The 25,860-nt window shown below is 47.9% G+C and overlaps 1 protein-coding gene across 1 annotated transcript in view; it reads right to left on the reverse strand.

Moving 5' to 3' along the window:
* Positions 1 to 25,860, reverse strand: part of LOC112246690 (inaD-like protein) — a 150,305-nt gene that overhangs the window by 6,327 nt on the left and 118,118 nt on the right. Inside the window, exons 17-23 of the mRNA XM_042323686.1 lie at positions 23,727 to 23,920; positions 23,313 to 23,460; positions 19,889 to 19,975; positions 19,331 to 19,463; positions 6,634 to 6,671; positions 6,305 to 6,427; positions 6,054 to 6,158 (exon numbers count right to left, since the gene is read on the reverse strand). Coding sequence (XP_042179620.1) covers positions 6,054 to 6,158; positions 6,305 to 6,427; positions 6,634 to 6,671; positions 19,331 to 19,463; positions 19,889 to 19,975; positions 23,313 to 23,460; positions 23,727 to 23,920 — 828 coding nt within the window. The remainder of the gene's footprint in view (positions 1 to 6,053; positions 6,159 to 6,304; positions 6,428 to 6,633; positions 6,672 to 19,330; positions 19,464 to 19,888; positions 19,976 to 23,312; positions 23,461 to 23,726; positions 23,921 to 25,860) is intronic.

The following is a 25,860-nucleotide window of genomic DNA, read 5'->3' on the forward strand; positions in this document are numbered from 1 at the left end:
GAGAGAGAAGGAGAGAGGGGGGAGGGAAACACAGAGCCAAACCAGTGTTTAGAGGAGAGAGAGAGAGAGAGAGAGAGAGAGAGAGAGAGGGGGAACACAGAGCCAAACCAGTGTTTAGAGGAGAGAGAAGGAGAGAGGGGGGGAGGGAAACACAGAGCCAAACCAGTGTTTAGAGAGAGAGAGAGAGAGAGAGAGAGAGAGAGAGGGGGAACACAGAGCCAAACCAGTGATTAGAGGAGAGAGAGAGAGAGAGAGAGAGGGGGAACACAGAGCCAAACCAGTGTTCAGAGGGAGAGAGAGAGAGAGAGAGAGAGAGAGGGGGGAACACAGAGCCAAGAGCTGAAAAGAGAGAGGGAGAGAGAGTAGAAGAGAGTTGAAAAGAGAGGGAGAGAGTAGAAGAGAGTTGAAAAGAGAGGGAGAGGGAAAGAGAGTAGAAGAGAGTTGAAAAGAGAGAGAGAGAGTAGAAGAGAGTTGAAAAGAGAGCGAGAGGGAGAGAGAGTAGAAGAGAGTTGAAAAGAGAGGGAGAGAGAGTAGAAGAGAGTTGAAAAGAGAGGGATAGAGAGTAGAAGAGAGTTGAAAAGAGAGGGATAGAGAGTAGAAGAGAGTTGAAAAGAGAGGGATAGAGAGTAGAAGAGACTTGAAAAGAGAGGGATAGAGAGTAGAAGAGAGTTGAAAAGAGAGAGAGAGTAGAAGAGAGTTGAAAAGAGAGGGAGAGAGAGTAGACGAGATTTGAAAAGAGAGGGAGAGAGAGTAGAAGAGAGTTGAAGAGAGAGGGAGAGAGAGTAGAAGAGAGTTGAAGAGAGAGTGAGAGAGAGAGAGAGTAGAAGAGATATGAAAAGAGAGTGAGAGAGAGAGTAGAAGAGTGTTAAAGAGAGTGAGAGAGAGAGAGTAGAAGAGTGTTGAAAAGAGAGCGAGAGAGAGAGAGTAGAAGAGATTTGAAAAGAGAGGGAGAGTAGAAGAGAGTTGAAAAGAGAGGGAGAGAGAGTAGACGAGATTTGAAAAGAGAGCGAGAGGGAGAGAGAGTAGAAGAGAGTTGAAAAGAGAGGGAGAGAGAGTAGAAGAGAGTTGAAAAGAGAGGGATAGAGAGTAGAAGAGACTTGAAAAGAGAGGGATAGAGAGTAGAAGAGAGTTGAAAAGAGAGGGATAGAGAGTAGAAGAGAGTTGAAAAGAGAGGGATAGAGAGTAGAAGAGACTTGAAAAGAGAGGGATAGAGAGTAGAAGAGAGTTGAAAAGAGAGAGAGAGTAGAAGAGAGTTGAAAGAGAGAGGGAGAGAGAGTAGACGAGATTTGAAAAGAGAGGGAGAGAGAGTAGAAGAGAGTTGAAGAGAGAGAGAGAGAGAGTAGAAGAGATTTGAAAAGAGAGCGAGAGGGAGAGAGAGTAGAAGAGAGTTGAAAAGAGAGGGATAGAGAGTAGAAGAGAGTTGAAAAGAGAGGGATAGAGAGTAGAAGAGAGTTGAAAAGAGAGGGATAGAGAGTAGAAGAGAGTTGAAAAGAGAGGGATAGAGAGTAGAAGAGAGTTGAAAAGAGAGGGATAGAGAGTAGAAGAGAGTTGAAAAGAGAGGGAGAGAGAGTAGAAGAGAGTTGAAAAGAGAGGGATAGAGAGTAGAAGAGAGTTGAAAAGAGAGGGATAGAGAGTAGAAGAGAGTTGAAAAGAGAGGGATAGAGAGTAGAAGAGAGTTGAAAAGAGAGGGATAGAGAGTAGAAGAGAGTTGAAAAGAGAGGGATAGAGAGTAGAAGAGAGTTGAAAAGAGAGGGATAGAGAGTAGAAGAGACTTGAAAAGAGAGGGATAGAGAGTAGAAGAGAGTTGAAAAGAGAGAGAGAGTAGAAGAGAGTTGAAAAGAGGGAGAGAGAGTAGACGAGATTTGAAAAGAGAGGGAGAGAGAGTAGAAGAGAGTTGAAGAGAGAGAGAGAGAGAGTAGAAGAGATATGAAAAGAGAGCGAGAGGGAGAGAGAGTAGAAGAGAGTTGAAAAGAGAGTGAGAGGGAGAGAGAGTAGAAGAGATATGAAAAGAGAGTGAGAGGGAGAGAGTAGAAGAGATTTGAAAAGAGGGAGAGAGAGTAGAAGAGAGTTGAAAAGAGAGGGAGAGAGAGTAGAAGAGATTTGAAAAGAGAGCGAGAGGGAGAGAGAGTAGAAGAGAGTTGAAAAGAGAGTGAGAGAGAGAGTAGAAGAGAGTTGAAAAGAGAGCGAGAGGGAGAGAGAGTAGAAGAGAGTTGAAAAGAGAGTGAGAGAGAGAGTAGAAGAGAGTTGAAAAGAGAGCGAGAGGGAGAGAAAAAGTTTTTAAAAAATGTATGAACTCACTACTGAACCTTTATTTAACTAGGCAAGTCAGTTAAGAACAAATTCTAATTTACAACGATGCCCTACCCCGGCCAAACCCTAACCCGGACGACACTGGGCCAATGGTGCGCCCCCCTATGGGACTCCCAATCACAGCCGGTAATTATACAGCCTGGAATCGAACCAGGGTCTGTAGTGACACCTCTAGCACTGAGATGCAGTGCCTTAGACAGCTGCGCCACTTGAAAGCCAGAGTGAGTCTGGATAAGAGTGTATGATCAATGACGTATGTAAAGCCAGAGGTAGGTAGAGAGAGAGAGAGAGAGAGAGATGGATAGAGGAAAGAGACAGCAAAAGAGAGAGAAGGTAGAGAGAGACCAAAGTTGTGAACGAGAACGAGAGAGGGGGCAGAGAGAGATCGTGTCAGAGAGTAATTGCTGGGTGTCCTGGGTGGCGTGTGTGTTTGGTGTAATCAGCACCAGGCAGCTAGTCTAGGCTAACAGTCCCGTCTAACAGCCCAGTCTAACAGCCCAGTCTAACAGCCCAGTCTAACAGCCCAGTCTAACAACCCAGTCTAACAACCCAGTCTAACAACCCAGTCTAACAACCCAGTCTAACAACCCAGTCTAACAACCCAGTCTAACAGTCCAGTCTAACAGTCCAGTCTAACAACCCAGTCTAACAACCCAGTCTAACAGTCCAGTCTAACAGTCCAGTCTAACAGTCCCGTCTAACAGCCCAGTCTAACAGCCCAGTCTAACAGTCCAGTCTGACGGTCCAGTCTGACAGTCCAGTCTGACTGTCCAGTCTGACTGTCCAGTCTAACAGTCCAGTCTAACAGTCCAGTCTAACAGTCCAGTCTGACAGTCCAGTCTAACAGTCCAGTCTAACAGTCCAGTCTGACGGTCCAGTCTGACAGTCCAGTCTAACAGTCCAGTCTAACAGTCCAGTGCTGACAGTCCAGTGCTGACAGTCCAGTCTAACAGTCCAGTCTGACAGTCCAGTCTAACAGTCCAGTCTAACAGTCCAGTCTGACAGTCCAGTCTAACAGTCCAGTGCTGAGGCTGCTGGAGCCGGACTGATAAAGCAGCATTAACATAAAGGCCTGGGATTATCTGACCAAACTGCCAACCGGCTGCAACAAGCTGATAACCACACAGTGTCCGGACGGTAGTGTGCACGCGCACACGCACACGCACGGCAGGATCTACCAAAGCACACACATACGGTACACATTAGGTACACACACACACACACACACTGCTAAACACAGACACATACAGGTTTTTCAAGAATGTATATTTGAAAAATGTATGATTTTATTTACATCTCTTATCAGGAAACATTTATTTGATGGATGTAAAATAATAGGAAATTAAAAAACAATGTGGTTACATTGAGTGATATCACGTTTGATAACTGATATTTCATTTGACCATACAGAGATGTGTGTACTGTGTGTGTGTGTGTGTGTGTGTATACTGTAAGGACCGATGCTGGCGACAAGAAGCAAGTACAGGGAGTGAACATTTAATGGACAACGGACACAAAAACAAACAAGAACAGTGTCTGGACAGGGAGAACAAAACGACATGAAGACAATAATGCTGACATGGGGAACCAACTGAGGACCAGACAGATATAGAGGGGCAATCAACAAAGTAATGGAGTCCAGGTGAGTCCAATGAGCGCTGATGCGTGTAATGATTGTGACAGGTGTCCGTAATGAAGGGCCCTTGAGCGCCAGAGAGGAGAAGCGGGAGCAGGCGTGGGTGCATTTGGAAAGTATTGAGACTCCTTGATTTAAAAAAAAAAAACATTTTGTTACAGCCTTGTTCTAAAATGTATTACATATTTTTTCCTCATCAATCACACGATAACCCATAATGACAAAGTGAAAATAGTTTTTTCAATTTTTTTTGCAAATGTATTAATAAAAAACAGAAATACCTTATTTACATAAGTATTCAGACCCTTTGCTATGAGACTCGAAATTGAGCTCAGGTGCATCCTGTTTCCATTGATCATCCTTGAGATGTTTCTACAACTTGATTGGAGTCCACCTGTGGTACATAGAATTGATTGGACATGATTTGGAAAGGCACACACCTGTCTATATAAGGTCTCACAGTTGAAAGTGCATGTCAGAGCAAAAACCAAGCCATGAGGTCGAAGGAATTGTCCATAGAGCTCAGAGACAGGATTGTGTTGAGGCACAGATCTGGGGAAGGGTACCAAAACATTTTTACAGCATTGAAGGTCCTCAAGAACACAGTGGCCTCAATCATTCTTAAATGGAAGAAGTTTGGAACCACCAAGACTCTTCCTAGAGCTGGCCGCCTGGGTAAACTGAGCAATCGGGGGAGAAGGGCCTTGGTCAGGGAGGTTACCAAGAACCCAATGGTCACTCTGACAGAGCTCCAGTTCCTCTGTGGAGATGGGAGAACCTTCCAGAAGGACAACCATCTCTGCAGCACTCCACCAATCAGGCCTTTATGGTAGAGTGGCCAGACGGAAGCCACTCCTCAGTAAAAGGCACATGACAGCCCACTTGGAGTTTGCCAAAAGCCATCTAAAGGTCTCCACACCATGAGAAACAAGATTCTCTCTTTGGAACTCTTTGGCCTGAATGCCAAGCGTCACGTCTGGAGGAAACCTGGCACCATCCCTACGGTGAAGCATGGTGGTGGCAGCATCATGCTGTGGGAATGTTTTTCAGTGGCAAGGACTTGGAGACTAGTCAGGATCAAGTAAAAGATAAATGGAGCCAAGTACAGAGAGATCCTTGATGAAAACCTGCTCGAGAGCACTCAGGACCTCAGACTAGGGCGAAAGTTCACCTTCCAAAAGGACAGCGACCCTAAGAACACAGGCCAGACAACGCAAGAGTGGCTTCAGGACAAGTCTCTGAATGTCCTTGAGTGGCCCAGCCAGAGCCTGGACTTGAACCCAATTGAAAATCTCTACAGAGACCTGAAATTAGCTGTGCAGCGACGCTCCCCATCAAACAATACAGGTGTGCCAAGCTCGTAGCGTCAAACTCAAAAAGACTCAAGGCTGTAATCGCTGCCAAAGGTGCTTCAGTACGTAATAAAGGGTCTGAATACTTACGTAAATGTATATATATATATATATATATATATATATATATATATTTTAAAAATGTGCAAACATTTCTAAAAAGCATTTTTGTTTTTGTCATTATGGGGTATTGTGTATAGATTGATAAGGGTGAAAGAAAAAAAAAACAATTTTAGAATAAAACAAAATGTGGAAAGAGTAAAGGGGTCTGAATACTTTCCCAAATGCACTGTATCTATATATTGTGTGTCTCTGTGTGTATGTGTTCCATGTGTGTACCTGGAGAACGATCTGTGTACCTGGAAAACGATCTGTGTGTACCTGGAGAATGATCTGTGTGTACCTGGAGAACGATCTGTGTGAACCCGGAGAATGATCTGTGTGTACCCGGATAATGATCTGTGTGAACCTGGAGAATGATCTGTGTGTACCTGGAGAACGATCTGTGTGAACCTGGAGAACGATCTGTGTGAACCCGGAGAATGATCTGTGTGTACCCGGAGAATGATCTGTGTGTACCCGGAGAATGATCTGTGTGTACCCGGAGAATGATCTGTGTGTACCCGGAGAATGATCTGTGTGTACCCAGAGAATGATCTGTGTGTACCCGGAGAATGATCTGTGTGTACCTGGAGAATGATCTGTGTGTACCTGGAGAATGATCTGTGTGTACCTGGAGAATGATCTGTGTGTACCTGGAGAATGATGCTGCCGTAGGCATTCTTCAGCATGGTGACTACATCCCCATGGGACAGGCCTTCCAGAGACTGGGAGTTGATACTCACGATCCTATCACCCACCTGGAGGAAGGAAGGAAGAGAGAGAGAGAGAGAGAGAGAGACAAACACACGCCAGGGTGAGCCATCACAGACAGTAAGGGGATTCTAAGACACTGTGCGTTCTCTCGCACACTCACACACACACGCACGCACACACACATACGTACCTTGAGCCGATGCGTCTTGGCTGCCACCCCGTTGGCCTGGATCATGGCCAGGAAGATGGGGATATCCCCCAGAGGACTGTCCTTCCCCCCAGCTATACTGATCCCCAACGCATCAGTAGGACCCTGAGAGATATCGTCAATGCTATCATCATTATTAATAATAAACTGGTATAGAAGAGGATATTGTGATTGTTGTCATCATTTTCATGACAATAAAGAAAGCTTCTAGAGTTGAATTGGCACAGTATACAGTATAGTCTATAGATATAAATGTGCATATTATGAGTAGTTTAAACCCACTAAACATAACTGGAGACAGCTCAACTCACCCTTGTGATCTCCACAGTGCGTATCCCTGTTTCTGCAGCTACGACAAACCCAGAAAGGGAAAAAGATGAGGACGGGAACTGTGTGTAATTCCAGCCCGGGCAGTTTCTGAACCTTTTCCTACAGTTACACTCTCTGTGGAAAGGGACTGGTCCTACTCTCCGTGGAAAGGGTCCTACTCTCTGTGGAAAGGGACTGGTCCTACTCTCCGTGGAAAGGGTCCTACTCTCTGTGGAAAGGGACTGGTCCTACTCTCTGTGGAAAGGGACTGGTCCTACTCTCTGTGTAAAGGGTCTGGTCCTACTCTCTGTGGAAAGGGTCTGGTCCTACTCTCTGTGGAAAGGGTCCTACTCTTTGTTGAAAGGGTCTGGTCCTACTCTCTGTGGAAAAGGACCTGTCCTACTCTCTGTGGAAAGGGTCCTACTCTTTGTGGAAATGGTCTGGTCCTACTCTCTGTGGAAAGGGACTGGTCCTACTCTCTGTGGAAATGGTCTGGTCAAACTCTCTGTGGAAAGGGTCTGGTTCTACTCTCTGTGGAAAGGGACTGGTCCTACTCTGTGGAAAGGGTCTGGTCCTACTCTCTGTGGAAAGGGTCTGGTCCTACTCTCTGTGGAAAGGGTCTGGTCCTACTCTTTGTTGAAAGGGTCTGGTACTACTCTCTGTGGAAAAGGACCTGTCCTACTCTCTGTGGAAAGGGACTGGTCCTACTCTTTGTGGAAATGGTCTGGTCCTACTCTCTGTGGAAAGGGACTGGTCCTACTCTCTGTGGAAATGGTCTGGTCATACTCTCTGTGGAAAGGGTCTGGTTCTACGCTCTGTGGAAAGGGACTTGTCCTACTCTGTGGAAAGGGTCTGGTTCTACTCTCTGTGGAAAGGGTCCTACTCTCTGTGGAAAGGGTCTGGTCCTACGCTCTGTGGAAAGGGTCCTACTCTCTGTGGAAAAGGACCTGTCCTACTCTCTGTGGAAAGGGACTGGTCCTACTCTCTGTGGAAAGGGTCCTACTCTCTGTGGAAAAGGACCTGTCCTACTCTCTGTGGAAAGGGACTGGTCCTACTCTCTGTGGAAAGGGTCCTACTCTCTGTGGAAAGGGACTGGTCCTACTCTCTGTGGAAAGGGACTGGTCCTACTCTCTGTGGAAAGGGTCCTACTCTCTGTGGAAATGGTCTGGTCCTACTCTCTGTGGAAAGGGTCTGGTCCTACTCTCTGTGGAAAGGGTCTGGTCCTACTCTCTGTGGAAAGGGTCTGGTCCTAATCTCTGTGGAAAGGGTCTGGTCCTACTCTCTGTGGAAAGGGTCTGGTCCTACTCTCTGTGGAAAGGGTCTGGTCCTACTCTCTGTGGAAAGGGTCCTACTCTTTGTTGAAAGGGTCTGGTCCTACTCTCTGTGGAAAAGGACCTGTCCTACTCTCTGTGGAAAGGGTCCTACTCTTTGTGGAAAGGGTCTGGTCCTACTCTCTGTGGAAAGGGTCTGGTCCTAATCTCTGTGGAAAGGGTCTGTTCCTACTCTCTGTGGAAAGGGTCTGGTCCTACTCTCTGTGGAAAGGGTCTGGTCCTACTCTCTGTGGAAAGGGTCTGGTCCTACTCTCTGTGGAAAGGGACTGGTCCTACTCTCTGTGTAAAGGGTCTGGTAATACTCTCTGTGGAAAGGGTCTGGTCATACTCTCTGTGGAAAGGGTCTGCTTCTACTCTCTGTGGAAAAGGACTGGTCCTACTCTGTGGAAAGAGTCTGGTTCTACTCTCTGTGGAAAGGGTCCTACTCTCTGTGGAAAGGGTCTGGTCCTACTCTCTGTGGAAAGGGTCTGGTCCTACTCTCTGTGGAAAGGGTCTGGTCCTACTCTCTGTGGAAAGGGTCTGGTCCTACTCTCTGTGGAAAGGGACTGGTCCTACTCTCTGTGGAAAGGGTCTGGTCCTACTCTCTGTGGAAAGGGACTGGTCCTACTCTCTGTGGAAAGGGACTGGTCCTACTCTCTGTGGAAAGAGTCTGGATCTACTCTCTGTGGAAAGGGTCCTACTCTCTGTGGAAATGGTCTGGTCCTACTCTCTGTGGAAAGGGTCTGGTCCTACTCTCTGTGGAAAGGGTCTGGTTCTACTCTCTGTGGAAAGGGTCTGGTCCTACTCTCTGTGGAAAGGGTCTGGTCCTACTCTCTGTGGAAAGGGTCTGGTCCTACTCTCTGTGGAAAGGGACTGGTCATACTCTCTGTGTAAAGGGTCTGGTCATACTCTCTGTGGAAAGGGTCTGGTCATACTCTCTGTGGAAAGGGTCTGCTTCTACTCTCTGTGGAAAAGGACTGGTCCTACTCTGTGGAAAGAGTCTGGTTCTACTCTCTGTGGAAAGGGTCCTACTCTCTGTGGAAAGGGTCTGGTCCTACTCTCTGTGGAAAGGGTCTGGTCCTACTCTCTGTGGAAAGGGTCTGGTTCTACTCTCTGTGGAAAGGGTCTGGTCCTACTCTCTGTGGAAAGGGTCTGGTCCTACTCTCTGTGGAAAGGGTCTGGTCCTACTCTCTGTGGAAAGGGACTGGTCATACTCTCTGTGTCAAGGGTCTGGTCATACTCTCCGTGGAAAGGGTCTGGTCATACTCTCTGTGGAAAGGGTCTGCTTCTACTCTCTGTGGAAAAGGACTGGTCCTACTCTGTGGAAAGGGTCTGGTCCTACTCTCTGTGTAAAGGGTCTGGTCCTACTCTCTGTGGAAAGGGTCTGCTTCTACTCTCTGTGGAAAAGGACTGGTCCTACTCTGTGGAAAGAGTCTGGTTCTACTCTCTGTGGAAAGGGTCCTACTCTCTGTGGAAAGGGTCTGGTCCTACTCTCTGTGGAAAGGGTCTGGTCCTACTCTCTGTGGAAAGGGTCTGGTCCTACTCTCTGTGGAAAGGGTCTGGTCCTACTCTCTGTGGAAAGGGACTGGTCCTACTCTCTGTGGAAAGGGACTGGTCCTACTCTCTGTGGAAAGGGACTGGTCCTACTCTCTGTGGAAAGGGACTGGTCCTACTCTCTGTGGAAAGGGTCTGGTCATACTCTCTGTGGAAAGGGTCTGGTCATACTCTCTGTGGAAAGGGTCTGCTTCTACTCTCTGTGGAAAAGGACTGGTCCTACTCTGTGGAAAGAGTCTGGTTCTACTCTCTGTGGAAAGGGTCCTACTCTCGTGTGGAAATGGTCTGGTCCTACTCTCTGTGGAAAGGGTCTGGTCCTACTCTCTGTGGAAAGGGTCTGGTCCTACTCTCTGTGGAAAGGGTCTGGTCCTACTCTCTGTGGAAAGGGTCTGGTCCTACTCTCTGTGGAAAGGGTCTGGTCCTACTCTCTGTGGAAAGGGACTGGTCCTACTCTCTGTGGAAAGGGACTGGTCCTACTCTCTGTGTAAAGGGTCTGGTCCTACTCTCTGTGTAAAGGGTCTGGTCCTACTCTCTGTGTAAAGGGTCTGGTCCTACTCTCTGTGGAAAGGGTCCTACTCTTTGTTGAAAGGGTCTGGTCCTACTCTCTGTGGAAAGGGACTGGTCCTACTCTCTGTGGAAATGGTCTGGTCATACTCTCTGTGGAAAGGGTCTGGTTCTACTCTCTGTGGAAAGGGACTGGTCCTACTCTGTGGAAAGGGTCTGGTCCTACTCTCTGTGGAAAGGGTCTGGTCCTACTCTCTGTGGAAAGGGTCTGGTCCTACTCTTTGTTGAAAGGGTCTGGTACTACTCTCTGTGGAAAAGGACCTGTCCTACTCTCTGTGGAAAGGGACTGGTCCTACTCTTTGTGGAAATGGTCTGGTCCTACTCTCTGTGGAAAGGGACTGGTCCTACTCTCTGTGGAAATGGTCTGGTCATACTCTCTGTGGAAAGGGACTGGTCCTACTCTCTGTGGAAAGGGACTGGTCCTACTCTCTGTGTAAAGGGTCTGGTCCTACTCTCTGTGTAAAGGGTCCTACTCTTTGTTGAAAGGGTCTGGTCCTACTCTCTGTGGAAAGGGACTGGTCCTACTCTCTGTGGAAATGGTCTGGTCATACTCTCTGTGGAAAGGGTCTGGTTCTACTCTCTGTGGAAAGGGACTGGTCCTACTCTGTGGAAAGGGTCTGGTCCTACTCTCTGTGGAAAGGGTCTGGTCCTACTCTCTGTGGAAAGGGTCTGGTCCTACTCTTTGTTGAAAGGGTCTGGTACTACTCTCTGTGGAAAAGGACCTGTCCTACTCTCTGTGGAAAGGGACTGGTCCTACTCTTTGTGGAAATGGTCTGGTCCTACTCTCTGTGGAAAGGGACTTGTCCTACTCTCTGTGGAAATGGTCTGGTCATACTCTCTGTGGAAAGGGTCTGGTTCTACGCTCTGTGGAAAGGGACTGGTCCTACTCTGTGGAAAGGGTCTGGTTCTACTCTCTGTGGAAAGGGTCCTACTCTCTGTGGAAAGGGTCTGGTCCTACGCTCTGTGGAAAGGGTCCTACTCTCTGTGGAAAAGGACCTGTCCTACTCTCTGTGGAAAGGGACTGGTCCTACTCTCTGTGGAAAGGGTCCTACTCTCTGTGGAAATGGTCTGGTCCTACTCTCTGTGGAAAGGGTCTGGTCCTACTCTCTGTGGAAAGGGTCTGGTCCTACTCTCTGTGGAAAGGGTCTGGTCCTACTCTCTGTGGAAAGGGACTGGTCCTACTCTCTGTGGAAAGGGTCCTACTCTCTGATGAAAGGGACTGGTCCTACTCTCTGTGTAAAGGGTCTGGTCCTACTCTCTGTGGAAAGGGACTGGTCCTACTCTCTGTGGAAAGGGTCTGGTCATACTCTCTGTGGAAAGGGTCTGGTCATACTCTCTGTGGAAAGGGTCTGGTCCTACTCTCTGATGAAAGGGACTGGTCCTACTCTCTGTGTAAAGGGTCTGGTCCTACTCTCTGTGGAAAGGGTCTGGTCCTACTCTCTGTGTAAAGGGTCTGGTCCTACTCTCTGTGTAAAGGGTCTGGTCCTACTCTCTGTGGAAAGGGTCTGGTCCTACTCTCTGTGGAAAGGGTCTGGTCCTACTCTCTGTGGAAAGGGTCTGGTCCTACTCTCTGTGGAAAGGGTCTGGTCATACTCTCTGTGGAAAGGGTCTGGTCATACTCTCTGTGGAAAGGGTCTGCTTCTACTCTCTGTGGAAAAGGACTGGTCCTACTCTGTGGAAAGAGTCTGGTTCTACTCTCTGTGGAAAGGGTCCTACTCTCTGTGGAAATGGTCTGGTCCTACTCTCTGTGGAAAGGGTCTGGTCCTACTCTCTGTGGAAAGGGTCTGGTCCTACTCTCTGTGGAAAGGGTCTGGTCCTACTCTCTGTGGAAAGGGTCTGGTCCTACTCTCTGTGGAAAGGGTCTGGTCCTACTCTCTGTGGAAAGGGACTGGTCCTACTCTCTGTGGAAAGGGACTGGTCCTACTCTCTGTGTAAAGGGTCTGGTCCTACTCTCTGTGTAAAGGGTCTGGTGCTACTCTCTGTGGAAAGGGTCTGGTCCTACTCTCTGTGGAAAGGGTCCTACTCTTTGTTGAAAGGGTCTGGTCCTACTCTCTGTGGAAAGGGACTGGTCCTACTCTCTGTGGAAATGGTCTGGTCATACTCTCTGTGGAAAGGGTCTGGTTCTACTCTCTGTGGAAAGGGACTGGTCCTACTCTGTGGAAAGGGTCTGGTCCTACTCTCTGTGGAAAGGGTCTGGTCCTACTCTCTGTGGAAAGGGTCTGGTCCTACTCTTTGTTGAAAGGGTCTGGTACTACTCTCTGTGGAAAAGGACCTGTCCTACTCTCTGTGGAAAGGGACTGGTCCTACTCTTTGTGGAAATGGTCTGGTCCTACTCTCTGTGGAAAGGGACTGGTCCTACTCTCTGTGGAAATGGTCTGGTCATACTCTCTGTGGAAAGGGACTGGTCCTACTCTCTGTGGAAAGGGACTGGTCCTACTCTCTGTGTAAAGGGTCTGGTCCTACTCTCTGTGTAAAGGGTCCTACTCTTTGTTGAAAGGGTCTGGTCCTACTCTCTGTGGAAAGGGACTGGTCCTACTCTCTGTGGAAATGGTCTGGTCATACTCTCTGTGGAAAGGGTCTGGTTCTACTCTCTGTGGAAAGGGACTGGTCCTACTCTGTGGAAAGGGTCTGGTCCTACTCTCTGTGGAAAGGGTCTGGTCCTACTCTCTGTGGAAAGGGTCTGGTCCTACTCTTTGTTGAAAGGGTCTGGTACTACTCTCTGTGGAAAAGGACCTGTCCTACTCTCTGTGGAAAGGGACTGGTCCTACTCTTTGTGGAAATGGTCTGGTCCTACTCTCTGTGGAAAGGGACTTGTCCTACTCTCTGTGGAAATGGTCTGGTCATACTCTCTGTGGAAAGGGTCTGGTTCTACGCTCTGTGGAAAGGGACTGGTCCTACTCTGTGGAAAGGGTCTGGTTCTACTCTCTGTGGAAAGGGTCCTACTCTCTGTGGAAAGGGTCTGGTCCTACGCTCTGTGGAAAGGGTCCTACTCTCTGTGGAAAAGGACCTGTCCTACTCTCTGTGGAAAGGGACTGGTCCTACTCTCTGTGGAAAGGGTCCTACTCTCTGTGGAAATGGTCTGGTCCTACTCTCTGTGGAAAGGGTCTGGTCCTACTCTCTGTGGAAAGGGTCTGGTCCTACTCTCTGTGGAAAGGGTCTGGTCCTACTCTCTGTGGAAAGGGACTGGTCCTACTCTCTGTGGAAAGGGTCCTACTCTCTGATGAAAGGGACTGGTCCTACTCTCTGTGTAAAGGGTCTGGTCCTACTCTCTGTGGAAAGGGACTGGTCCTACTCTCTGTGGAAAGGGTCTGGTCATACTCTCTGTGGAAAGGGTCTGGTCCTACTCTCTGTGGAAAGGGTCTGGTCCTACTCTCTGTGGAAAGGGACTGGTCCTACTCTCTGTGGAAAGGGACTGGTCCTACTCTCTGTGTAAAGGGTCTGGTCCTACTCTCTGTGTAAAGGGTCTGGTGCTACTCTCTGTGGAAAGGGTCTGGTCCTACTCTCTGTGGAAAGGGTCCTACTCTTTGTTGAAAGGGTCTGGTCCTACTCTCTGTGGAAAGGGACTGGTCCTACTCTCTGTGGAAATGGTCTGGTCATACTCTCTGTGGAAAGGGTCTGGTTCTACTCTCTGTGGAAAGGGACTGGTCCTACTCTGTGGAAAGGGTCTGGTCCTACTCTCTGTGGAAAGGGTCTGGTCCTACTCTCTGTGGAAAGGGTCTGGTCCTACTCTTTGTTGAAAGGGTCTGGTACTACTCTCTGTGGAAAAGGACCTGTCCTACTCTCTGTGGAAAGGGACTGGTCCTACTCTTTGTGGAAATGGTCTGGTCCTACTCTCTGTGGAAAGGGACTGGTCCTACTCTCTGTGGAAATGGTCTGGTCATACTCTCTGTGGAAAGGGACTGGTCCTACTCTCTGTGGAAAGGGACTGGTCCTACTCTCTGTGTAAAGGGTCTGGTCCTACTCTCTGTGTAAAGGGTCCTACTCTTTGTTGAAAGGGTCTGGTCATACTCTCTGTGGAAAGGGTCTGGTTCTACGCTCTGTGGAAAGGGACTGGTCCTACTCTGTGGAAAGGGTCTGGTTCTACTCTCTGTGGAAAGGGTCCTACTCTCTGTGGAAAGGGTCTGGTCCTACGCTCTGTGGAAAGGGTCCTACTCTCTGTGGAAAAGGACCTGTCCTACTCTCTGTGGAAAGGGACTGGTCCTACTCTCTGTGGAAAGGGTCCTACTCTCTGTGGAAATGGTCTGGTCCTACTCTCTGTGGAAAGGGTCTGGTCCTACTCTCTGTGGAAAGGGTCTGGTCCTACTCTCTGTGGAAAGGGTCTGGTCCTACTCTCTGTGGAAAGGGACTGGTCCTACTCTCTGTGGAAAGGGTCCTACTCTCTGATGAAAGGGACTGGTCCTACTCTCTGTGTAAAGGGTCTGGTCCTACTCTCTGTGGAAAGGGACTGGTCCTACTCTCTGTGGAAAGGGTCTGGTCATACTCTCTGTGGAAAGGGTCTGGTCATACTCTCTGTGGAAAGGGTCTGGTCCTACTCTCTGATGAAAGGGACTGGTCCTACTCTCTGTGTAAAGGGTCTGGTCCTACTCTCTGTGGAAAGGGTCTGGTCCTACTCTCTGTGTAAAGGGTCTGGTCCTACTCTCTGTGTAAAGGGTCTGGTCCTACTCTCTGTGGAAAGGGTCTGCTTCTACTCTCTGTGGAAAAGGACTGGTCCTACTCTGTGGAAAGAGTCTGGTTCTACTCTCTGTGGAAAGGGTCCTACTCTCTGTGGAAAGGGTCTGGTCCTACTCTCTGTGGAAAGGGTCTGGTCCTACTCTCTGTGGAAAGGGTCTGGTCCTACTCTCTGTGGAAAGGGTCTGGTCCTACTCTCTGTGGAAAGGGACTGGTCCTACTCTCTGTGGAAAGGGACTGGTCCTACTCTCTGTGGAAAGGGACTGGTCCTACTCTCTGTGGAAAGGGTCTGGTCATACTCTCTGTGGAAAGGGTCTGGTCATACTCTCTGTGGAAAGGGTCTGCTTCTACTCTCTGTGGAAAAGGACTGGTCCTACTCTGTGGAAAGAGTCTGGTTCTACTCTCTGTGGAAAGGGTCCTACTCTCTGTGGAAATGGTCTGGTCCTACTCTCTGTGGAAAGGGTCTGGTCCTACTCTCTGTGGAAAGGGTCTGGTCCTACTCTCTGTGGAAAGGGTCTGGTCCTACTCTCTGTGGAAAGGGTCTGGTCCTACTCTCTGTGGAAAGGGTCTGGTCCTACTCTCTGTGGAAAGGGACTGGTCCTACTCTCTGTGGAAAGGGACTGGTCCTACTCTCTGTGTAAAGGGTCTGGTCCTACTCTCTGTGTAAAGGGTCTGGTGCTACTCTCTGTGGAAAGGGTCTGGTCCTACTCTCTGTGGAAAGGGTCCTACTCTTTGTTGAAAGGGTCTGGTCCTACTCTCTGTGGAAAGGGACTGGTCCTACTCTCTGTGGAAATGGTCTGGTCATACTCTCTGTGGAAAGGGTCTGGTTCTACTCTCTGTGGAAAGGGACTGGTCCTACTCTGTGGAAAGGGTCTGGTCCTACTCTCTGTGGAAAGGGTCTGGTCCTACTCTCTGTGGAAAGGGTCTGGTCCTACTCTTTGTTGAAAGGGTCTGGTACTACTCTCTGTGGAAAAGGACCTGTCCTACTCTCTGTGGAAAGGGACTGGTCCTACTCTTTGTGGAAATGGTCTGGTCCTACTCTCTGTGGAAAGGGACTGGTCCTACTCTCTGTGGAAATGGTCTGGTCATACTCTCTGTGGAAAGGGTCTGGTTCTACGCTCTGTGGAAAGGGACTGGTCCTACTCTGTGGAAAGGGTCTGGTTCTACTCTCTGTGGAAAGGGTCTGGTCCTACGCTCTGTGGAAAGGGTCCTACTCTCTGTGGAAAAGGACCTGTCCTACTCTCTGTGGAAAGGGACTGCTCCTACTCTCTGTGGAAAGGGTCCTACTCTCTGTGGAAATGGTCTGGTCCTACTCTCTGTGGAAAGGGTCTGGTCCTACTCTCTGTGGAAAGGGTCTGGTCCTACTCTCTGTGGAAAGGGTCTGGTCCTACTCTCTGTGGAAAGGGACTGGTCCTACTCTCTGTGGAAAGGGTCCTACTCTCTGATGAAAGGGACTGGTCCTACTCTCTGTGTAAAGGGTCTGGTCCTACTCTCTGTGGAAAGGGACTGGTCCTACTCTCTGTGGAAAGGGTCTGGTCATACTCTCTGTGGAAAGGGTCTGGTCATACTCTCTGTGGAAAGGGTCTGGTCCTACTCTCTGATGAAAGGGACTGGTCCTACTCTCTGTGTAAAGGGTCTGGTCCTACTCTCTGTGGAAAGGGTCTGGTCCTACTCTCTGTGTAAAGGGTCTGGTCCTACTCTCTGTGTAAAGGGTCTGGTCCTACTCTCTGTGGAAAGGGTCTGCTTCTACTCTCTGTGGAAAAGGACTGGTCCTACTCTGTGGAAAGAGTCTGGTTCTACTCTCTGTGGAAAGGGTCCTACTCTCTGTGGAAAGGGTCTGGTCCTACTCTCTGTGGAAAGGGTCTGGTCCTACTCTCTGTGGAAAGGGTCTGGTCCTACTCTCTGTGGAAAGGGTCTGGTCCTACTCTCTGTGGAAAGGGACTGGTCCTACTCTCTGTGGAAAGGGACTGGTCCTACTCTCTGTGGAAAGGGACTGGTCCTACTCTCTGTGGAAAGGGACTGGTCCTACTCTCTGTGGAAAGGGTCTGGTCATACTCTCTGTGGAAAGGGTCTGGTCATACTCTCTGTGGAAAGGGTCTGCTTCTACTCTCTGTGGAAAAGGACTGGTCCTACTCTGTGGAAAGAGTCTGGTTCTACCCTCTGTGGAAAGGGTCCTACTCTCTGTGGAAATGGTCTGGTCCTACTCTCTGTGGAAAGGGTCTGGTCCTACTCTCTGTGGAAAGGGTCTGGTCCTACTCTCTGTGGAAAGGGTCTGGTCCTACTCTCTGTGGAAAGGGACTGGTCCTACTCTCTGTGGAAAGGGACTGGTCCTACTCTCTGTGTAAAGGGTCTGGTCCTACTCTCTGTGTAAAGGGTCTGGTGCTACTCTCTGTGGAAAGGGTCTGGTCCTACTCTCTGTGGAAAGGGTCCTACTCTTTGTTGAAAGGGTCTGGTCCTACTCTCTGTGGAAAGGGACTGGTCCTACTCTCTGTGGAAATGGTCTGGTCATACTCTCTGTGGAAAGGGTCTGGTTCTACTCTCTGTGGAAAGCGACTGGTCCTACTCTGTGGAAAGGGTCTGGTCCTACTCTCTGTGGAAAGGGTCTGGTCCTACTCTCTGTGGAAAGGGTCTGGTCCTACTCTTTGTTGAAAGGGTCTGGTACTACTCTCTGTGGAAAAGGACCTGTCCTACTCTCTGTGGAAAGGGACTGGTCCTACTCTTTGTGGAAATGGTCTGGTCCTACTCTCTGTGGAAAGGGACTGGTCCTACTCTCTGTGGAAATGGTCTGGTCATACTCTCTGTGGAAAGGGTCTGGTTCTACGCTCTGTGGAAAGGGACTGGTCCTACTCTGTGGAAAGGGTCTGGTTCTACTCTCTGTGGAAAGGGTCTGGTCCTACGCTCTGTGGAAAGGGTCCTACTCTCTGTGGAAAAGGACCTGTCCTACTCTCTGTGGAAAGGGACTGCTCCTACTCTCTGTGGAAAGGGTCCTACTCTCTGTGGAAATGGTCTGGTCCTACTCTCTGTGGAAAGGGTCTGGTCCTACTCTCTGTGGAAAGGGTCTGGTCCTACTCTCTGTGGAAAGGGTCTGGTCCTACTCTCTGTGGAAAGGGACTGGTCCTACTCTCTGTGGAAAGGGTCCTACTCTCTGATGAAAGGGACTGGTCCTACTCTCTGTGTAAAGGGTCTGGTCCTACTCTCTGTGGAAAGGGACTGGTCCTACTCTCTGTGGAAAGGGTCTGGTCATACTCTCTGTGGAAAGGGTCTGGTCATACTCTCTGTGGAAAGGGTCTGGTCCTACTCTCTGATGAAAGGGACTGGTCCTACTCTCTGTGTAAAGGGTCTGGTCCTACTCTCTGTGGAAAGGGTCTGGTCCTACTCTCTGTGTAAAGGGTCTGGTCCTACTCTCTGTGGAAAGGGTCTGGTTCTACTCTCTGTGGAAAGGGTCCTACTCTTTGTTGAAAGGGTCTGGTACTACTCTCTGTGGAAAATGACCTGTCCTACTCTCTGTGGAAAGGGACTGGTCCTACTCTGTGGAAAGGGTCTGGTCCTACTCTCTGTGGAAAGGGTCTGGTCCTACTCTCTGTGGAAAGGGTCTGGTCCTACTCTCTGTGGAAAGGGTCTGGTCCTACTCTCTGTGGAAAGGGTCTGGTCCTACTCTCTGTGGAAAGGGACTGGTCCTACTCTCTGTGGAAAGGGACTGGTCCTACTCTCTGTGGAAAGGGACTGGTCCTACTCTCTGTGGAAAGGGACTGGTCCTACTCTCTGTGGAAAGGGACTGGTCCTACTCTCTGTGGAAAGGGTCTGGTCATACTCTCTGTGGAAAGGGTCTGGTCATACTCTCTGTGGAAAGGGTCTGCTTCTACTCTCTGTGGAAAAGGACTGGTCCTACTCTGTGGAAAGAGTCTGGTTCTACTCTCTGTGGAAAGGGTCCTACTCTCTGTGGAAATGGTCTGGTCCTACTCTCTGTGGAAAGGGTCTGGTCCTACTCTCTGTGGAAAGGGTCTGGTCCTACTCTCTGTGGAAAGGGTCTGGTCCTACTCTCTGTGGAAAGGGTCTGGTCCTACTCTCTGTGGAAAGGGTCTGGTCCTACTCTCTGTGGAAAGGGACTGGTCCTACTCTCTGTGGAAAGGGACTGGTCCTACTCTCTGTGTAAAGGGTCTGGTCCTACTCTCTGTGTAAAGGGTCTGGTGCTACTCTCTGTGGAAAGGGTCTGGCCCTACTCTCTGTGGAAAGGGTCCTACTCTTTGTTGAAAGGGTCTGGTCCTACTCTCTGTGGAAAGGGACTGGTCCTACTCTCTGTGGAAATGGTCTGGTCATACTCTCTGTGGAAAGGGTCTGGTTCTACTCTCTGTGGAAAGGGTCTGGTTCTACTCTCTGTGGAAACGGACTGGTCTTACTCTGTGGAAAGGGTCTGGTCCTACTCTCTGTGGAAAGGGTCTGGTCCTACTCTCTGTGGAAAGGGTCTGGTCCTACTCTTTGTTGAAAGGGTCTGGTAATACTCTCTGTGGAAAGGGTCTGGTCCTACTCTCTGTGGAAAGGGTCCTACTCTCTGTGGAAAGGGACTGGTCCTATTCTCTATGGAAAGGGACTGGTGCTACTTTACCTGCGCTCTGTGATGATGTCATGCCCACTGTCATTGGCTTCCTGACGTTATTGAGGAGCTGAGAGGTGGAAGGGGTGGAGTTTAGCAGGGGGTGGGGCGTGACGATTGTGCTGTTGGCACTCACGTGACTCATCTGCTAGAGAGAGGGAGGGGGAACAGAGCTATGATCCAGTCAGGAGAAAACACACATTTGAGGCATGAGGCATGCTGCCCGGTAGCGGTAAGTTTGGCTGGGTGGCTGAGTGACATACAGGTGACACCAGAAGAAGCCTGCTAAACAACCATCAGATGGCCATTTTGGCTTCCATGCACGTGATGAATGGAGAGAAGGAGGAGAGACAGGGTTATTAATGACACAGCAGCCAGGGTCAGTCGATGACTGAGCTTATGCATGCAAGCACCCAGGCAGTGGGGGTGACAACGGGCACACACACACACACACACACACACACACACACACACACACACACACACACACACACACACACACACACACACACACACACACACACACACACACACACACACACACACACACACACACACACACACACACACCTGGCTTCCCTGGGAGGGACGTCTGGAAGAGAGCCAGGAGGCAGCCTTCAGTCGGCCCAGCTCCAGGAGCACCACCCCCCTGGCACACTGCAGAGGCACAGGTAGCGCACAGCACGTAACTACTAGACCAGAGCAGCTAGGGACTGGCCTTACAGTGTTCACTTCCTACTGCAACCCGGTAGGAGCTCCACTTCCATGTTTATTACCGAGGACAGAACTTGCACTTCAACCTGACAGGATCTCCACATCATAGGTTGCGTCCTAAATGGTAACCTACACCCTACAAGTCCTAAATGGTAACCTACTCCCTACAAGCCCTAAATGGTAACCTACTCCCTACAAGTCCTAAATGGTAACCTACTCCCTACAAGCCCTAAATGGTAACCTACTCCCTACAATAGTGCCATTTGATACTCAGACATAGTGCACTACTTTAGACATAACCCAACCAGACACCCTGGTTCGATCCCGGGCTGTATCCCGACCGGCCGTGATCGGGAGTCCCATAGGGACTAAGGGAGGGCTTGTCTGGGGTAGGCTGTCATTGTCAATAAGAACTTGTTCTTAACTGTCTTGCCTAGTTAAATAAAGGTTCAAATAAACAATACAAAATAAAGAACCTTATCTGACAAGGGCACAGGATAAAGTGTTGTTATATACCTCAACACTGTAAATGTAGTGTACACCACTGTAGCAAGGGCACAGGATAAAGTGTTGTTATATACCTCAACACTGTAAATGTAGTGTACACCACTGTAGCAAGGGCACAGGATAAAGTGTTGTTATATACCTCAACACTGTAAATGTAGTGTACACCACTGTAGCAAGGGCACAGGATAAAGTGTTGTTATATACCTCAACACTGTAAATGTAGTGTACACCACTGTAGCAAGGGCACAGGATAAAGTGTTGTAATATACCTCAGCACTGTAAATGTAGTGTACACCACTGTAGCAAGGGCACAGGATAAAGTGTTGTTATATACCTCAGCACTGTAAATGTAGTGTACACCACTGTAGCAAGGGCACAGGATAAAGTGTTGTAATATACCTCAGCACTGTAAATGTAGTGTACACCACTGTAGCAAGGGCACAGGATAAAGTGTTGTTATATACCTCAACACTGTAAATGTAGTGTACACCACTGTAGCAAGGGCACAGGATAAAGTGTTGTTATATACCTCAACACTGTAAATGTAGTGTACACCACTGTAGCAAGGGCACAGGATAAAGTGTTGTTATATACCTCAACACTGTAAATGTAGTGTACACCACTGTAGCAAGGGCACAGGATAAAGTGTTGTTATATACCTCAACACTGTAAATGTAGTGTACACCACTGTAGCAAGGGCACAGGATAAAGTGTTGTAATATACCTCAGCACTGTACTGTAAATGTAGTGTACACCACTGTAGCAAGGGCACAGGATAAAGTGTTGTTATATACCTCAGCACTGTAAATGTAGTGTACACCACTGTAGCAAGGGCACAGGATAAAGTGTTGTTATATACCTCAGCACTGTAAATGTAGTGTACACCACTGTAGCAAGGGCACAGGATAAAGTGTTGTTATATACCTCAGCACTGTAAATGTAGTGTACACCACTGTAGCAAGGGCACAGGATAAAGTGTTGTTATATACCTCAACACTGTAAATGTAGTGTACACCACTGTAGCAAGGGCACAGGATAAAGTGTTGTTATATACCTCAACACTGTAAATGTAGTGTACACCACTGTAGCAAGGGCACAGGATAAAGTGTTGTTATATACCTCAACACTGTAAATGTAGTGTACACCACTGTAGCAAGGGCACAGGATAAAGTGTTGTAATATACCTCAGCACTGTAAATGTAGTGTACACCACTGTAGCAAGGGCACAGGATAAAGTGTTGTTATATACCTCAGCACTGTAAATGTAGTGTACACCACTGTAGCAAGGGCACACAAAGCACCCACTTTAGAGGGTCTCCACATAGTAAAGAACTGTAGCCAAACCAACCACAAAGCCTCTCCGCTCCACCAATTCATAAGAGGGCACTGCAGCCGTTGAACATAAATGTACCATTTGTGACACCTTGTGGAAGAAGGAAGAAGAGTTTGGTGGCTAGTGACCGCCTGGTACAGAGAGCTCGAAAGCTTGTAATCCTAAAAAATGGAAATGATCTGCTTTTGTTATTACATAAATGCTACAAAATTAACAAAAAGTGACGTTAGCTGATTAAGATTATCCCATAGAAGAAAACATATAATGTCTCCTAAGCCTGAGTTTACCACAGACCTTATTTTCGGCTTTTATCCAAAAACATGAATTTTCCCATAGGCTTTGTTCAACGAACAGTACTTACAAAAAGACTCCATTACTATGGCACTCTATGGTTTTGGACTCTGACAATGAGAGGGATGTTCTTTGATGTGTTTCAAGTATTAGCTGTTGTTATTTGTTTTAGTGTAGTTCTTTGTCTGTGAAGGCTGTAGTTATTTGTTTTAGTGTAGTTCTTTGTCTGTGAAGGCTGTAGTTATTTGTTTTAGTGTAGTTCTTTGTCTGTGAAGACTGTAGTTATTTGTTTTAGTGTAGTTCTTTGTCTGTGAAGACTGTTGTTATTTGTTTTAGTGTAGTTCTTTGTCTGTGAAGACTGTAGTTATTTGTTTTAGTGTAGTTCTTTGTCTGTGAAGGCTGTAGTTATTTGTTTTAGTGTAGTTCTTTGTCTGTGAAGACTGTAGTTATTTGTTTTAGTGTAGTTCTTTGTCTGTGAAGACTGTTGTTATTTGTTTTAGTATAGTTCTTTGTCTGTGAAGACTGTAGTTATTTGTTTTAGTGTAGTTCTTTGTCTGTGAAGGCTGTAGTTATTTGTTTTAGTGTAGTTCTTTGTCTGTGAAGACTGTAGTTATTTGTTTTAGTGTAGTTCTTTGTCTGTGAAGACTGTTGTTATTTGTTTTAGTGTAGTTCTTTGTCTGTGAAGGCTGTAGTTATTTGTTTTAGTGTAGTTCTTTGTCTGTGAAGGCTGTAGTTATTTGTTTTAGTGTAGTTCTTTGTCTGTGAAGACTGTAGTTATTTGTTTTAGTGTAGTTCTTTGTCTGTGAAGGCTGTAGTTATTTGTTTTAGTGTAGTTCTTTGTCTGTGAAGACTGTAGTTATTTGTTTTAGTGTAGTTCTTTGTCTGTGAAGACTGTTGTTATTTGTTTTAGTGTAGTTCTTTGTCTGTGAAGACTGTTGTTATTTGTTTTAGTGTAGTTCTTTGTCTGTGAAGGCTGTAGTTATTTGTTTGTTTGATCATTAGAAAACCCTTTAGCAAGTATTCTTTCAAAAACAAGGACATTTCTAAGTGACCCCAAACTGAGCCCTTTTGGTGTGACGGTGAGCCCTTTTGGTGTGACGGTGAGCCCTTTTGGTGTGACGGTGAGCCCCCCCCTCCTCCCCCCCTCACCTTGAGAATGGCAGCTACCGTCTCCTGCAAGGCAGACCTCATGTCATCTCCGTTGACAGAGATAATCTGGTCCCCTTGCATCAGCCGGCCATCCAGCTCGGCGACGCCCCCTTTCACCACGTCCGAGATGAACACCCCTGTGCCGTTCCTACCATATAAATAAAATACTTGATTAATTCCTATGGCTACGTACGCTCAAAATGGATCTCATCCTTGCCATCGTAGGGAGAGCGTGTAGGTAACCAAAGAACACTACTGACAACAAAACCCAGGTAAGAGTGTAGCAAATAGCTACAGCATAGATCCCCTTACATGTCTTTCTGGTTCACATTAAACTCCCTGATAGTGGTAAAACTTATTTTATGAAGACACAATGAATGTGTGTGTGTGTGTGTGTGTGAGTTGCTACTGAACCTCTTGCCGACGATACTGAGGCCCAGGCCACGGCCAGCCCTTTTCTGCAGTTCCACACTGAACACATCTAGGTTCTCCTGGTCGCGGAACCTCGCCTCGTCCCGTAGAACCTTAAGACACACCTTGGCCGGGGTCTGCCTTAGGGCTGTGATGGCATCCTCATGGGCCACGCTACGCAGGTCCACACCATTTACCTGGATGGCGACACACACACACACACACACACACACACACACACACACACACACACACACCTCTAGTGAAGGTCTAATTCCAGTAGAGGGAGACATTGGCTAAATTGAGTGCACTGGAAAACATGACAATGTGAGGTTATAAGAGCTGCAGAGTTAACTGTGATCTCTCTATTTTTCTTCTCTATTGCACAGTTATCAGACCTGTTAGACGAGAGAGAGAGAGAGAGAGAGAGAGAGAGAGAGAGAGAGAGAGAGAGATGGGAGTAATATGATAGATGGGAGTAATAACACATATTTTGTTACAATCTTCAGTTGACTCCTCTTTCTTATTAAGTGGCGTGAAGCTTACTTAATTGAGAATGTAGAGCATTTGAAAGATACTGAAAGGTCGCTGGTTTGAATCCCTGAGCCGACTATGTGTCAAATCTGTCGATGTGTCCTTGAGCAAGGCACTTAACCCTAATTGTCTCCTGTAAGACAGTCTGGATGAAAGCGTCTGCTAAATGACTAAAATGTAAAATAAGAGTGGGAGAGAGAGAGAGAGGGAAGGAAGGAGAGAGGGAGAGAGAGAGAGGGAAAGAAAGAGGGAAGGAGAGAGGGAGAGAGAGAGAGAGGGAAGGAGAGAGTCAGAGAGAGAGAGAGGGAAGGAGAGAGGGAGAGAGAGAGAGGGAAAGAAAGAGGGAAGGAGAGAGGGAGAGAGAGAGAGAGGGAAGGAGAGAGTCAGAGAGAGAGAGAGGGAAGGAGAGAGGGAGAGAGAGAGAGGAGAGAGGGAGAGAAAAGCCACGCCAAAATTTTACACCTGGAATTTAGGTTTGCGCCAGAAATTCCTCAAACATAGCCTTTAGGGTAGAACTCAGGAGATTCCCCCTAGCACTCCAAGTTGAAGAAAAAAAAGTCACCAAATTCTGGACACTGTAATCCAGAATACTATCACCATAAGGCTTTCCTATACAAACACCACAACACAGTGAGCCTTCAGAGCAACTGGACAGACTGAGTGACCATAGCCTGGCAATAGAGACAGGATGCCATACAAAAACATGGACAGACTGAGTGACCATAGCCTGGCAATAGAGACAGGATGCCATACAAAAACATGGACAGACTGAGTGACCATAGCCTGGCAATAGAGACAGGATGCCATACAAAAACATGGACAGACTGAGTGACCATAGCCTGGCAATAGAGACAGGATGCCATACAAAAACATGGACAGACTGAGTGACCATAGCCTGGCAATAGAGACAGGATGCCATACAAAAACATGGACAGACTGAGTGACCATAGCCTGGCAATAGAGACAGGATGCCATACAAAAACATGGACAGACTGAGTGACCATAGCCTGGCAATAGAGACAGGATGCCATACAAAAACATGGACAGACTGAGTGACCATAGCCTGGCAATAGAGACAGGATGCCATACAAAAACATGGACAGACTGAGTGACCATAGCCTGGCAATAGAGACAGGATGCCATACAAAAACATGGACAGACTGAGTGACCATAGCCTGGCAATAGAGACAGGATGCCATACAAAAACATGGACAGACTGAGTGACCATAGCCTGGCAATAGAGACAGGATGCCATACAAAAACATGGACAGACTGAGTGACCATAGCCTGGCAATAGAGACAGGATGCCATACAAAAACATGGACGGCAAGAGAAGAAAGACGTAAAGCATTGTGGGTCAGGTGAGGTAAAGCAGCACTTCCTGATCCACTGCTTCAAATATGCTAAAATCAGCAGTATTTATCTCATTCAATTTGAAGAACGTATTTCAGGATTTCTTAAACTGCCTATTGAGGATCATTTCAAAAGAGAAATCATGGAGACAGCAGACCTTACGACAGAGTATGTCCTGGTCTGTCACACTATAAGACAGAACAGACGTTACAGAGTCAATGTGGAGGCTATATACAGGGGGTACCGGTAC

Source organism: Oncorhynchus tshawytscha, linkage group LG06, assembly GCF_018296145.1.
Source record: "Oncorhynchus tshawytscha isolate Ot180627B linkage group LG06, Otsh_v2.0, whole genome shotgun sequence".
Classification (NCBI taxonomy): Eukaryota; Metazoa; Chordata; class Actinopteri; order Salmoniformes; family Salmonidae; genus Oncorhynchus; species Oncorhynchus tshawytscha.